The 14,708-nt window shown below is 45.5% G+C and overlaps 1 protein-coding gene across 1 annotated transcript in view; it reads right to left on the bottom strand.

The window, feature by feature from the left end:
• PIEZO2 (piezo type mechanosensitive ion channel component 2) overlaps positions 1-13,790 on the bottom strand; it is a 504,324-nt gene extending 490,534 nt beyond the window's left edge. Inside the window, exon 1 of the mRNA XM_071208436.1 lies at positions 13,512-13,790. Coding sequence (XP_071064537.1) covers positions 13,512-13,575 — 64 coding nt within the window. The 5' untranslated portion in view covers positions 13,576-13,790. The remainder of the gene's footprint in view (positions 1-13,511) is intronic.
• Positions 13,791-14,708: the final 918 nt, after the last annotated feature.

Below are 14,708 nucleotides of genomic sequence, written 5' to 3'. Positions count from 1 at the left end.
GGAACCACAAAATTGTTTTCAATAGTGGCTGAACCATTTTACATTCCTAGCAACAATGAACGAGTATTCCTATTTCTCCACAACCTGTTCTACACTTGTTATTTTCTTCTTTTGTTGAAATAAAGGCCTTTCAGGTGGGTGTGAACTTATATCTCATGGTTTTCATTTCCATTTGCCTAGTGATCTTTTTTAAAGCCCTTTTCTGATATGTCCAAAGTATTGTCTTCTTCCTTCATGGTTTCTAAAGTTCTATCTTATTCCTTTGGATGGGTCATCATTTCCCTTTATTTGTCTTAAATTATTTTATTGAATAGTGTACATTTTAATATTTCAAAGTGTTATCTCTAGGATTCTATCCCTGAGCTGTCTGGTCCTTATGTTTGTATCCAGCTAGAGATATGTCAGTGCCTGGAGTTAACAAAAGCAAACAAACCGAGGCAAGAAACATTTTTCACTATTTGCAAATTGGCTCTGCATGGGCTGGTGCTCTCCTTCAAAGTTCAGTCCTCCTGTCAAGAACATCAGCCCAAGGCAAAAGTGAAGTACAGGGTCTTCTTTGTCTTTTCTGAGCATGCATCATGTCCTAGGCTTGCTCTTGCTCACAGACTCAGGAATTCTTCTGTTTACAGGAATTCCTATGTCCTGTCTACACCCTATGGAATAGATCCACTACACCCATGCTCTATTGTATGATAATCCTTTGTCCCGGGCCACTTCAACTTGTTTCTTACTCTGCATTAACAGTTTTTTTGGCAATGGCTTTTTTCCTAGTTAACAATAGCACGCTTGGGATAGAAAATATATGGTGGCACTAAGCTATTCCTTGCTTTCCTTAGGATATTACAGAGGGTGAATCCAGAAGGGTAAAGAACAATATTCAGGGTGAAGTGTTCAGAAAGGATGGGTAGAGAGAGGCCAAGCACTCAGAAGAAGAAAAGGAAGAGAAGCACAATAGCACTTGTTCAGCCCTCTATTTTGTCAGGGCTATGCTAGTGCTTGACTTAAATTATTTCATTTACTCTTTATTATTATTTTTGAATTTCAAGGTGTTTTTGCTATTTTTAGGTAGGGAAACTGATATTGAAGCTAAGAAGTTCAGCTTGCCTTCTGTCTTTTGACTGAAGAGGAGCTAAGCAAAGTTTTGAAATCTGGCCTGATTAACCCTAAAACCCATATTCCTCCTCTCAGACCCCTTGATCTCCCTGGAAAAGCCACTGGAAGCTTTTGGAAGAAAGGAAGTGAAAGGGAAGAAGAAAAAGAAGTAGGTCATTAGTATAAGGCAAAGAGGGGAAGTGGGAAGATACTGAACAATCTTTGGGCACTTTCATTTTTTCCTAATATTGACTCTACCAGAAAACCTATTGGTTTTCTCTGTTGGTCTATACATAATGAGAGATGTGAGGCTTTTTATGTATGTAGCCAAAAGCCAAAAAGCACATCTATGACTCTTTCTAGAGGAAGATGTTGATACAAACTAAAATACATGTTCATTCCAGACTCATTAATTCAAGGCACAACATCAAGAAGACATAGAGGGAAGCCCATGTGGCTCAAGTGATAAGGCCTCTGCCTACCATATGGGAGGACCCAGGTTCGATTCCTGGGCCTCCTAGTGAAAAAGAAGAAGAGAAAACATGCCCACACGGTAAGCCCGTGTCTGCAAGGCAAACCAAGGGTCCACACAGTGAGCCGAGTGCCCATGTGGTAAGCCAGGTGCCCACACAAGTGCCCACGTGGCAAGCCAAGTGCCCATGTGGTGAGCCGAGTGCTTGCGTGGTGAGCCTAGTGCTGGCACAAGGGCCTGCGCAGCAAGCTGAGTGCCCCCGTGAGTGCCCGCGTGGTGAGTCAGTGCCCGCGTGGCAAGCCAGTGCCTGTGTGGTGAGCCAAGTGCCCATGTGAGTGCCTGTGTGGCAAGCCGAGCGCCCACATGGCAAGTTAAGTGCCCACTTGAGTGCCCGCATGGCGAGCCAGTGTCCGCTCAAGTGAGTCACATAGCAAGATGATGATGGGACCAAAGAGAGACTAAGGGGAGAGTCAAGTTGAAGCACAGCAAAAACCAGGAATTGAGGTGGTCAATTGACAGGAAGCCTCTCTCCACATCAGAGGAACCCAGGATTGAATCTCTGTGAATCCTAGAGGAGAAAGATGAGAAAGCCGAAAGGAGAGAAACAGGCACAGATCACAAAGCGAATGGACAAAGACAGCAAAAACAGCAGGGTGGGGAGGGGGAGGGGAAAAAAAGAAGACATAGAAATGATGGGGCTAAAAATGGGTGTGTTTAAGCAGCAAGTACAATTTTATTATTTCTGCAATAATTACACATACCTGAATAAGTGAATAAATGACAAAGACCTTCAGTGAACAATTAATAGCTTATTTTTAGAATGGAAACAAGAATCCTGCGAATTCACTGAGCACCTTCATGCTGCAGCCCCAGGTGGAAGGAAGGGGGAAGATCATCTAGTGAAGAACAAGTGCTGCAAAACTCAGGGCCTCACGGAGCCACCAGCACTCAGCAACCAGACCAGTTTCTCTTACATGTTCCCCCACGCTGCTGAATTTTTAAGGTAAAAGAAGAAACTAGATAAGAAATATTTTTTCATATTTCTCTACTGAGAATTGATATGGCATGACGTGTTTTTATTGAGAATTAAGAAGGAATGCAATTAGTGGAAGATATACATGGTGATATTTAGAGAACTTCATAATAAGATTAATTTTTTTTTCAAATTCCCTTTGGGCAATTGCCATTAATGAAACCTAGAAAACACTAATGCCAAAAATGATGAAGCAATATGAATCAAATCATGAATCATTAGACATGAATTGCCTTTGACATTAGCATAACAAAAGCTAGTCCTATTTTAAGAGACTGAAGTCTGGATTTCTGTTACTATTCCGGTGAATTCTGGATAATGTATATAGATCTCATGGGGGAGGGGGTAGAAAAATTGGCCAAAATCAGAGAGCGGAAAAAAAAAAAATCCATAGTAGACAATTTAAAAACTGCTCTTCAAATATATTCTGTTTCAGAAAACTCATTATATACACATTCAAATGTATAAAACATTAAAGTGTGGCAGACACTGCCAAGATATTCGAAACAGGATGTACTTAAGCATCATGCTCCTCTCTCCTTGGAAGAACAGCAGTACATTTAAAATGTACTGATAAGCATATCTGAATATGGAAATATTGGAATAAATGACCGATCAATCAGTGTCATGCAGGTAAGACAGAATCTGAGATTTGGTCACTCTAAGTAGTAGGGTTGAGAAGATACACTTATTCTAAAGGTAATTGCTCAAAATATTCTGGAATCACTTTAAGAAATGCCTCTGGGTTCTGTGCCACTTTTCTTCAAATAATCCTGATGGTGGGAAACTGCTGTACTTTGGGGGTGGTTTCAATGTCTGAAAATGGCCAGAAGTCAATATCTGCCGAGACCAGTGAAGGAGGTGGGGGATTGTGAGGCAGCAACACGATGGGTCATGGGTGCTGTGACTCCAAGGCAATGCGACAGCAGAGAGGATGATGCGTTGCACCAAAAATGATGATGCTTTGGAAATTATTGCTAAACAGGTTTGTGGTTCTTAATAAATTTTTTTTTTTTTAATTTTTGCAGCTGGAGGTTTCTGAAAAATGGTGGTTCACAAAAAACAAATCTCATTTTAGGACTGACGGCCAACCCTCTCTCTCCTGACTGAAGAAGGCCCGCCACAGGCTGTCTGCTGACCAGAGGATCAGCCATGGGCGTGGCAAGCCTGGCTCTAGCTGAGAAGGCCTCACTGCTCACCAGTTAGACTGAGTTTAGCCCACAGGCCAACAGGAGGAAGGGGCCTGGAGGACAGAGGGAGGGGAAGGAAATAAGGAGAGGAGAGAGGAGGAGGAAGAGGCAGGCTTGGAAGTGCTGGAAGCTGATGCCTGGGCTGCTGAAGCCAGATGGACAGGATGTGGGGACCATCTTCCGTAACTCTATATACACACGCTTGGTTGATGTGCAGCGCCCGCCCCCCTTTCCTTTTATGGATAATGGAACTGTCCAGCTCAGATATCACAGGGCGTACAATGTCATCAAAATGCTACCCTTGGACGTAAAATTCAGTGTTTTACTCAAACTATCTTTTTTCTGAGTCAACTCTTATTTATTTGTACTTCAACTGCCCTGCACGGTTATTTAGCTCCAATTAATAACTGCATGCAGTTTGGGTTTCTTAATGGGCATGTGTGATCATAAACTATGCATGGTAGTACACCCTTCTTCCTGCAAAGCTACACCCAACTATTTCAAAGCCAAATTTGAGCACGCATTTTGTTGTTCTTTTCCTTATTACTGCTACCACTGAGAAAGGGATGGTGTATATGATTCTATATTGTATTGTATTGTATTATACTGTACTATATCATATTGCATTATACTGTACTGTACTGTATTATACTGTGTGATATTATACTGTATTGTATTTACTGTACTGTATTGTGCTGCATTGTATGTATTGTATTGTACTGCATTGTACTGTATTGTATTGTACTGTACTGCACTATGTTGCATTGTATTGTATTATATTGTAGTGTATTGTACGCAAGTGAGACAGAAGCACAGAATTAGGATTACAGAGCCTAAACTAGAACCTCTCTCCTTCAACACCAATTGTTGTGAAACAACCCACAATTGAATGCCTAGCATGATAAAAATTATCTTCCTTAGCAGTTCCTACACATTTTTGAGGGCAATTCTGAACCAATGTCATCATAGTGGTTGTTAAGAGACCACAATAATTTAGATGGATAAATTCTAGGGTGTTGGTTGAAAGGTAGTGCTTTATTGTTATACTTTCTGGAATTGAAATTAAAATGTAAGTACTGAAATATTACTCTGAGAAGTTGTAGAATATTTACCACGAAAATATTTATTAGCCTTGAACATCTCATTTTAAAGATGGTGTAATTGAGGAATAGAGTTCCTCTGACTTGGCAAAGTCACATAGCTCATTATTAAAAGGATTGAGACTTGCTCATGGGACCTTCAGACCGGGGCTCTTTCCAAAATATCTGCTGCCTAGATTCTCTGACAGGGCACATATCCATGTGGCAATGGCCAAACAAAAGGAAAGGCAGGAAGGAAGAAGGACAGAAGCAGGCACTACTCGAGCAACAAGAGGCAATTCTGTACATATCTGTAATTAATTTCCATGGAACTTTGGTTCCAACTTATCACTTTGTTAAGGGACTAAACTCTTTTTCCTTTTCTGCACCTGTGGTCAAAACTGCTGAACTAGGGCACTTGACCACAGCAGGGGGAAAAAAAAAAACAGATCAATATGTGTGGTTCCAGAAGAGCTGAAAACTTTTTAAAAAATAATATGCACTTCAAGGATGAGGCCCTGGTCAAGCTTTAGTGTGGTCAAAATAATTTTTTTTTTCTCTATTCACTGCAGAGCAAACAAAAGGTATTAATTGATTATACTGATAAAATTCACAATCATGAAAGTTTCAGAGGGTATAACGATTTTTCTGAAGCTTACAGTGAAAAACATAAAAAGTAATAGCTAAAGGAAGCTGAGCCTAACTCTAGTTTCAGATTTCTGAGATTCTCAGGAGAAAAAAATTTACTCGATAAATTATGTAATGAGTCAAATGTCAAATATTTCTTCAGCACTCCCGAAGTATGACAACCCTTTACTGGATAGCTAAAGTGTAATGAGCAGATAATTTAATCTTTTCATTTCTTAAAATGCTGCAATTCAAAAGACATTTTTAAAAATATCTGCCATAATTTAAACATTATATTTTATACTGGGGATGTCAAGAAGAATTATACAGCGTGCCTCAGCTTGCAGATTTTGTAATATAGAAGGAAAGAGAGAGACCGTATCACTTAAGTTCTAAACAGTCCTTAATTTACAAGGTATTGTCCTAAAGCTTCTTTGTCAATTGACTGGAACTCTAAATAATCTGCCCATTGAAACTAGGTTGCTCTTGATGGGGTAGTTCTCAAGCTAGTCGAGACATTTTATTGCATTAATGATAAATGCCCACGTTCTGAGTCTGGAACTAATACTAGCTAGTATTTAGTGAGTATTTACCAGTATCCGGCTCTGCTCCAAGCCCTTTACAACTACTAAGTCTCACAACTACTCTCTCAGCTAAGTACTATTAGTATTCATTTTACAAATAAAATGACTGAAGAACAGAGAGGTTAAACTATCTGATCAAGTTCACACAGCTAGACTGATGGAGCCAAGACCTGTGTCCAAATCCAGCCTTAAAAGCAGGACTCCAATCACCACGGTATTTTTCTCCTTTGTATGTCCAAAAACATATAATGTAAATAAAGGAGGAAGAATAAGAGAAATAATTTTTGTTTTCTGTTACCTGCCTATAGAGCTAGCCCTATGAAAAATATGCTACTTTAATCCTGGAAAATGTCCTGTAAAAAATCCCTGGGCATCTAGATTTACATTCACCATTTAACAATTGTCTTTCCCCATTCAATTAAAAGGCCATTCCCTCTCAACTAGGTTACAGGAAGAAAATAAGCTAATTGAACTAACTTATACTAATATGCAGAAAACAATAGGCATTTTATCTTTCTACAAATATTTACACTTTAAATGAAAAGACTTGTAACTCAAAAAAATGGAGTGGGAAAATTGAAATGAAAATCTTCACACATTGTGAGGTAAGCGCTTTTGTTTATTTTTAAATTGGAGAAACTCCAAGGCCATTACACATCTCACATCAGAGGGACTTTCTAATCATAATTGCTTGCTACGTGTTAGGCAGGGACACAGTAGTTTACTATTTCAGCTTTGAGAAACGACTGCTCCAGTATCACACAGCTACTAAGTGGTGCCACCAGGTTTTGAAGTAAGACTGACCATAGAACCCATTTCCTTAATGATTGTTCGTAATTACCTCCTAAGACCCATGGTGAAACAAAGTGTCCGTTGAAGCTGACTTCAAGAGGACACCACCACCACTGTCTACAGGGAACACCCAAGAGCCACAGAGGGCAGGATGTGGATTGCCAGGTTTTCACTGGCATTCCAAATCTTAAGGAAGACCTCAGTGCACTCTGAACCATGCGCCCCATTCCAGAGATGCTACTCTACATAGTGGGTACATTTTGTTACCTTCATCCCTCTGCTGGAGGCATAGACAGTGAGGTGAATGTTAACATCCACTCTTCCTTTCTCTCTCACAGCCACAGAACCACCCGTTTCTAGATGAGGACATGACCAGCCAGAATAAAGATGACATACTCCAGCTTCCCTTGCATTAAGGTGGATAACGGTATTAGATTCAGGCCAACGAGATGTGGGCAAAAGTGATCTGTGCAATTTCCAGGCTGTGCCTTTAAAGTGTGGGGAAAGAACATACCATACTGCCTGTGTTTGCTTCCTCAGTCCTTCAGCTTGAAGGCGGGCTTGGTCCCAGGCTATGGTGAACCATGCAGGTGAATACAGCACCACAGAGACGCAGAACAACAAAATCGGGAGGCATGGACCCGGAAAACCTCAGAGTCAGTCATCACCGACTCTGAATCCCCTACAGCTTGACTGTTATGTGAGAGAAATACAGTTTGATCATATCAAAGCATCATTACCCTGAGAAACCTATCTTGAAAAGAAGCCTTGATAAGAACAGAACTGTCTTTGCTTGGAACTGGCTGAAAGGGACAAAACCCTTTGGTGCATCAACTGAGAAAAGAATCTACTAGCTACAGGGTCAGGATCACAGGCATGACAGGGCTGAGGGGCCAAGCAGAGCATTTAACCAGGGACTGCCAAAAACAGATTGCCTGATTTGACTGAGGTTGAGGTTGGAATGTGATTGACCATGAGAGACTCCCCAGTAAGCCTTTACCTGCAGAATAAATTCTGGAAGGCTTGGAGCAGTAGAGGACACACCCTGCTCACCACATGGCAAAGACTGAAAAAGCCCAAGAGACCAAGATGGAGGTTTGAGGTTCTCCACTCTGTAGGACCACAGGATGTGAGCCCAAGGCAGCAGAGCTGCTGACTTGGAGGAAACAGATGGGCAAAGCTGGAGGACCACCTGCGAGTGAAGTACTTGATTTGGATAGTGACACCGATAGTATCACTGCCCCAGTGGCAGTTAAGGGGCAGAGGAAAAAGTGTCTGCTGACTGTACCAGGGAGGATTCAAGGAGAAGAAAAGATGCTTGGTGCTCACCAAGCCAAGTCCAACGGCAGGGAGAGGGGGCAATTGGAGTTGGGGAAAAACTGAGGGGAGAACCATGTGAGTTTGGAGATGGACTGAATAACTCCCCAGGAAGGTAAAATACCCCCCACCACCATGACTGGTGAATGATAACGAAAGCCTAAGTAAGTAGTTACTAGCAGAAGGAACCTCATGGATACAACAAATCCATTCTCCTATAGAAAATGTACTGAAAATTTGCAAATTCATAAACAAGGAAAGTTAAATATGTCCATCCGTGGTATCCTAGTTTAATGCAGAATTGTGCTCACCAGTACAGAAAAAAAACGAGGATTCAAAAACAGCAGGTAACACATTAATCAGAAGGTTTCATTATCCTATTCAATACAACAAGGTGGACAGAAAGTATTGCATATTCTGCCAGGGAAATGGAAAACATTTATTTAAAGTGGTGATTATTATATATAGCTTTTTTCTTTGGCAAGTTGTTTTTTTTTTTACAAAGCAATTTTACTGAGACAAATTAATAAAGCATAAATCCATCCAAAACATACAATCAGTGGTACCTGGCATAATCACATAGTTGTGTATTCATCAATTCAGTCATTTTTAGAGCATTTTCATTATCCTAGTAATAATAATAATAAAAAGCAAAAACCAAACACATGTACAAAACTCATCACCGCTCGAGCATATGCTTCACCATAGAGAAATTAAGTCATCAGGAAATTGTATGTTATCTCTCTTAAAGAGATTAAAGTTTATAAGTAATTTAGTTAAATGTTCTTTCCCATTTAGATAATTCTTTTACAGTTCAAAAAATTATAAAATTGTAAAAGAAATATATGTCTGATGTGTTATCTCCACAGATATTTAGTATGTGCAAGGCTTCTTATCCTTCCTGGTCTTGTCATGACCTAGAAGGATCTAAAAGGCCAGGCAAAGAGTTCTGTAAATTTGACAAACTTAATCCAAGTGCTTTTCTATGTTTTTCAGTGCAGCTTTGCATTTGGCCTCAATTCAATGAGATACTTGCTTTATTTTGTTTACCTGACTCCATGTCCTCAAAACAACTGTTTAAACCCACTTTACATTATACACATTGGACATCATATTGTTCTTAAGCAAATGTTCTTAAATATCCAGGCACACTTATACTGTTGTAAGTTATCCTGAATAGTTGTGGAAAAATATAATATAGTATATATTGTTACTACATGACCTCAAATACAGTAACTCTTAGTAACATAAGAACCCAAAAAGAAAATGTCAAAACAAAAACAAAATGAAATCATATTAAATGCAGGCTATGAAAATAATAGCATAGTGTCGAAAAGACAAAAACCAACACTGTCAGTCTAGTTCTAGGGAGAACATATTAATCTGAAGAATGCAACTGCAGATATATAGAATATTTGGTGAAACTTGTGAGAAAAATCTTCATGATGAAAAGTTTTCTTCCCTGTGCCATGCGTGCAGATGCAAGTTCCAGACAGCTATATGTCCACTTTCAATGACATAATTTGGCTCTAGAAAATTACTTGTTAAAGTCACTGCTTTAATTTGAATCCCACCTGTTCAACTCAGTTTCTTCATGATCCACTTACTGCCTATTAGTCTGCTAATTCTGCTAATTTCTATTAAAAACCTTCATCAAGCATTCATGCTCTTCTACTCATCTTTATAAGTGTAGTAATACTCTCTCCCTATTTTGAATACCTATTGTGGGTCAAGCATTTTACAAGGAGTCTGTGCACACTATTTCACAAAAGCCCAAAGAAGGAGGTATTGATAACTCCATTTTACAGGAAAAAAACAAAAACAAAAAAAACCTCAACAAAATCAAGCAGTATAGGAGAGAGCCAAGATTTCAATGGAGGCCTCTTTAATTGTAAAGTCACAATACCATCTGTCCCCCAAAGGTGAACTCCAAAGTGTTCTGCTTAAATCTGTCTATGAAAATGTGCACAGTCTGTATAACTTACAACACACACAGCTCCGCTTCTAAAGCTTTTGGGATAAAATGAATCACTGCCCTTCCTAGTTTATGAAATATTTTTTAGAATTAAATTATACATTTCTAATTTTTTCCACTATTACTTTTCTCTCTGCAAGTGATAAATAGTATTTACCTATGTAAGGGTAAAAAAGTGTGAGAAAAAAGAAAAGTTACTTCTAAGGCTTTAAATGACTCTTTGAACAGTCAAAACTTCTCCCACTAAAGCTAAGGCAGCAGCCCATAGGAGAAGGCACGGATCACTGTTAAGTTAAAACATACTACCTTTCATCCATTATTCTAAGAGTGTGTAAAAAATATGATTGCAAAAATGACATAGCCACACAGAGAAAAATCACGTTATGCTGATTTAACTTAATACTCCTATTTAAATTTCTTTCACAGGAAAAAATAAATCTTAAGCACCAGATTAAAATCCATGGCAGTTCATTTTTAACATCCATCATTGGGTGAAAAGGTTAGCGCATTTCTGTGCAGAAAATTTCCAACATCCCTGTTCAAGAAATGGGTCTAAACATGAGAACTATATAAGCTTCTGCAAAGGCTTGGCTTTGAAGGCTGCCTTGTCCAGATATAAAAATAGATGGCTAAAATGTAAAATCGATCCTAATAGCAAACAGATCATTGCACTCTCCAGGTCCAGGATATCAGGGAAACCGGAATATTTGATTTAGTAGCACCTTGGGAGTAAGCAGAACTGAAAACCCTCCAATAACCTTGAAAATCTTCACTTCCTGTAGAAGAGATTCAAGTTTTTCCAAACAGTTTTCTCTCCAGCCCTATTTGTCCCTATAAACACAGGGATTGGAGAGGGGATGGAGCACGAGAACCTGAACTGTCTGAGCAGCCGCCAGCAGAATGTTAGCGGTCAGTTGGTCATCTGTTCTTCCCAGGAGCTAGCTCTCTTCCAGCACGAAGGAAGAATCCAAGTCCTTGCCTTCCCCTAGGCTGTTGACTAGGGTAGGGGGAAGCAACAAGTTCCAGATCTGCTGGCATCCATCAGCTCCCTGGGGCGGGCCACTGGCGAAGGGAGACGGATAATACACCCCACCCACCCCACCCACACACACAGCTGGGTCAACCTCTCTTCCCCCAGAAGACACGTGGACGTGCACTAGGAAAGAGAATGAGGGCTGAGAATCCTCTGGGCAGACCTGGGGGATCGGGCCATTATCTCTGCACAGCTTGAGCCCGCGCTCCTTCCAGGAAAGTCCCGGCCTGGGGGTTCTTCACGGTCCTGAAGCGCCCAGCCTCCCCCGGGACCCAGCCCGCCGGCGGACGAGCACCGCCCACGGGTCCTCGCGGCGCGGCGGGAGAGCGAGCTGGGCTGCGCCTTCGGGCCCGCCGTCTGGGGACTGGAGGTCCCTGCTCTGCTCACGCACTCCCTGACTGCCCGGCCCGGCCCCTCGGGGCTGCCGGGCTCAGCAGTCCTACTAAAGGGCTTTGCGGTAAAGACCACGCCGGAAGACTCGGCAAGACCTGACCCCAAAGCCACCCTCCGCGGGCATCGCGGGTGCAAGCGAGCGGTGTCCCGAAGGAGCAAGAGCTTGGTGCCGGGTCTTGGGCAAGCAGCTGGCTAATTCCTACTGTCGTTTAATTCTACCGGTTGTGCCAGTTACAGAGAGACCTTGAGAGCTGCAGGAGACCAAGCAGCCGAATTTCCCTACCATCTGGGCGAGCCGTTTCCCCGCAGGAGGCAGGGGAAAAGGAGGGGGTCGGCACGAATGGGGCTGTCAGAGGGGAAGAGTGGGACTTGGTCCCCAGCACTCCTCCCGGGACCCACCCTCGCCATCACCCCTAAAACCCGCAAACGCACAGGCTCACACTGGAAGCCCAGCATTGACTCTGGCACCGACTTCCATTTATCAAAGAGGTAACGTGCCAACACAGCGCCAGGCGCTTAAGCCACAGAGTGACCCCATCCCACATCAGGACCTGTGCAAAACGCCCGAAAGATGCCCGCACGGCTTTCCCAAGGCCTTTTATGTTTCCAGTTTAGGCAAACTGGACGGAGGAGAGGTCGCCCTCGGCTCCGAGGAAACTGTGCTCAGGGCCACATGGGAACAAAGATCCCTGTTACTTGGCCCTCGAATCCCAGGTGCACAGTGAAGGCCCAGGACCCCACGACCGCCCCTCCTGGTGCCTGGGGCCCTGGTTCGAGTCCACTCCTGGCGTCCCGTGGGGGTTCACGGCTGACATCGCCCAGTTACCTCACCCATAAAATGCATTACACCCCGAGAATCCTCCCAGGAGCTGAGATGTGCACTCAGGAAATAGGCTCTTCCGATTCCCTGCACAGATAAAACAGCGCACGTATAGTCCCGAGCCCTTGAGCGCTGGAAAATACGAATCAATCATGGCCTTTTCTGCCATGGCCACCCTCTTGGTCAACTGCCACCCGGTAGAAAGTGCTCTGTTCTCCAGTGTGGTTGGGGAGGAGAACGGCAGGCGCCGTGTGTCAGTGTGAGGAATGGGGTTCAATGCAACACGCGCTGACTAGGAGAGGAGTTTGGCTTCAGGCTCCGAATCGCTCTCACTGCAAGAACCTGGCCTTGGTCCTTGTCCTAACACCTAGTTCCTTTGATAAGGAGCAGGACCTGAGAAACTAATGAAACGCTGAGAAGCCTCCCTCTGACCACCCTTAGGCCTCGCCGTCCCAGATCCCAGGCCCCAGCCCTGCTCTCTCACCCTGGATCTGCAGACAGCCGGACGTGATCTTGGTCAAACCTGTAGACTCTGCATCTAGGACTTAGTAGGCCCTTTGGTTGAGGTCAAAGAAAGTGAGAAACGCCAAGGCAAGGGCGGGAACCTTCTGTTCCTCTGCTGCTGTGGCAGGGATCTGGGGTGCGGGGAGATAACCCTCGATGCCCTGTGAAGGCACCATGAGCTGTTCTTCCGGGACACCAGGGGTGGGCACCACTCCCATTCTGTACCGTAGTTGGGGTGGGAGGGTGTCTACAGCCACGTTCCAACGAGCTTTGCATCCTTTGTGCTCAAATTTGTATTCCACGAAAGAAACTCCACGTGTGCGTTTAAATTCAGCACCAATGGTCTCCAGCCCCCGGCGCATCAGGGGGCCCGGGTTTTCTAGCTAGCCGGCGGGAGTCGGCACCCGGCCGAGCGCCGCGAGGGCAGCAGGAAAGCCGGCAGCGAGGCCGGGACCGCGCGCGTCGACGCCGCGGGATGAGGGACAGCAGCGTGGCTTCGCGAGCTGGTCCCGGAGCAAGAGCGCCCTGACTCGCTCCGAAGACCCCGGGCAGCTCCCGCCCCGGCCTCCCCAAATGAGCCCGCTGGCCCGGAACACTCACCTACTGCCAGGCAGAGGGGCAGCAGCAGCCTGAAGACTAGCCCGCACACCACCTCCGAGGCCATCGCGTCGGTGCGGCGAGTCCTGGGTCCCGGGGCCCCGGCGCCGGCCCGTGCCCACCTAGGGTCTCCCGCGGGTGGGGACTCCGAGCCACCCGGGCATCGCCTGCTCCCGGCCCGAGGGCGTGCGCTCACTCGCAGGTCCCGGGAATCCCGGCGGCCGCGAATTGTACAATCCCCCGGCGCGGCGAAGTTGCCTTCCTTCCGAGGTGGTGGGCCCGGGAGCGCCTGAGGACCGTTGGTGGGGCCGGGTGGGCGGGCTGCGGCGGGTCCCCCGCGGGTCTCGGGGGCGCGGTACGGCGGCGGCGCGCTCCAAGAAGGAGAGCTCACTTCCCCGCGCGCCCCGGTGGCCCCGGCAGCTCTCCGCGCACCCCGCCCTCGGCGCGGCTTTCGGAGCTGCCGGCGCCTGGCGGCGAGGCCCCAAGGGCGGTGGCGTTCAGCCTCGGCGCCCCCCGGCCTCCGACCGCGGAGACGCAGCAGTCAGAAGCCGTGCGCGCCCCGCCATCCCGGAGCCTGGGCTCGCGCTCCTGGCTTGCACAGAGAGGACCTGTGCGCCCTGGAGAGGCAGAGATCGGGACTAAACTGCCCAACGAGCGCCTCGGTCTCCAACTCCTCAATTAAATAATAATAATAATAATAAGCCAACACAAGTGGACGGGGCGCCGCGCCGCCGCCCCGCTCCCGGCCTCGCCCTGCGCCGCTCGGCCGGCTAGGGCGCACTTCTCCACCTTCAATGAAACTTTCTGCGCCCTAGCTAGTGATGGGCGGGCGCACCGGCCAATGGGGCCGCGGCTCGGGGAGCCGGCGCCACGCACCGGGGACAGGACGACGCCCCCAGCCAGCGGCCGGGGAGCTCTGGGTGAGACCGCGCAGGGGCCCTAGCGGACGCCTCCCACCCTGCGCGCCCACGTGCCTGCACTGCCGCCGCGCTCCCCGGGTCTGCACCTCACGCTTCCCTCGGGTCCCTGCAGCGGGGCTCTAAAATAACCCAGTCTGCGGGGTCATCGAACGCGCAAGCGAAATCGCCCGCGCGGCCCAGAGAGTAACCGGGCCTTTGACAATCACTTCACCTGGGTCCAATGCAGGATTAGCATCTGTACAGAAGAATTGATCTAGACCCTGGACTCAGTCCGTATCTA

Source organism: Dasypus novemcinctus, chromosome 16 (assembly GCF_030445035.2).
Source record: "Dasypus novemcinctus isolate mDasNov1 chromosome 16, mDasNov1.1.hap2, whole genome shotgun sequence".
In the NCBI taxonomy this organism is placed as follows: domain Eukaryota; kingdom Metazoa; phylum Chordata; class Mammalia; order Cingulata; family Dasypodidae; genus Dasypus; species Dasypus novemcinctus.
Note: the sequence above shows the minus strand (reverse complement) of the source record. Positions and strands in the feature narration are given on the sequence as shown.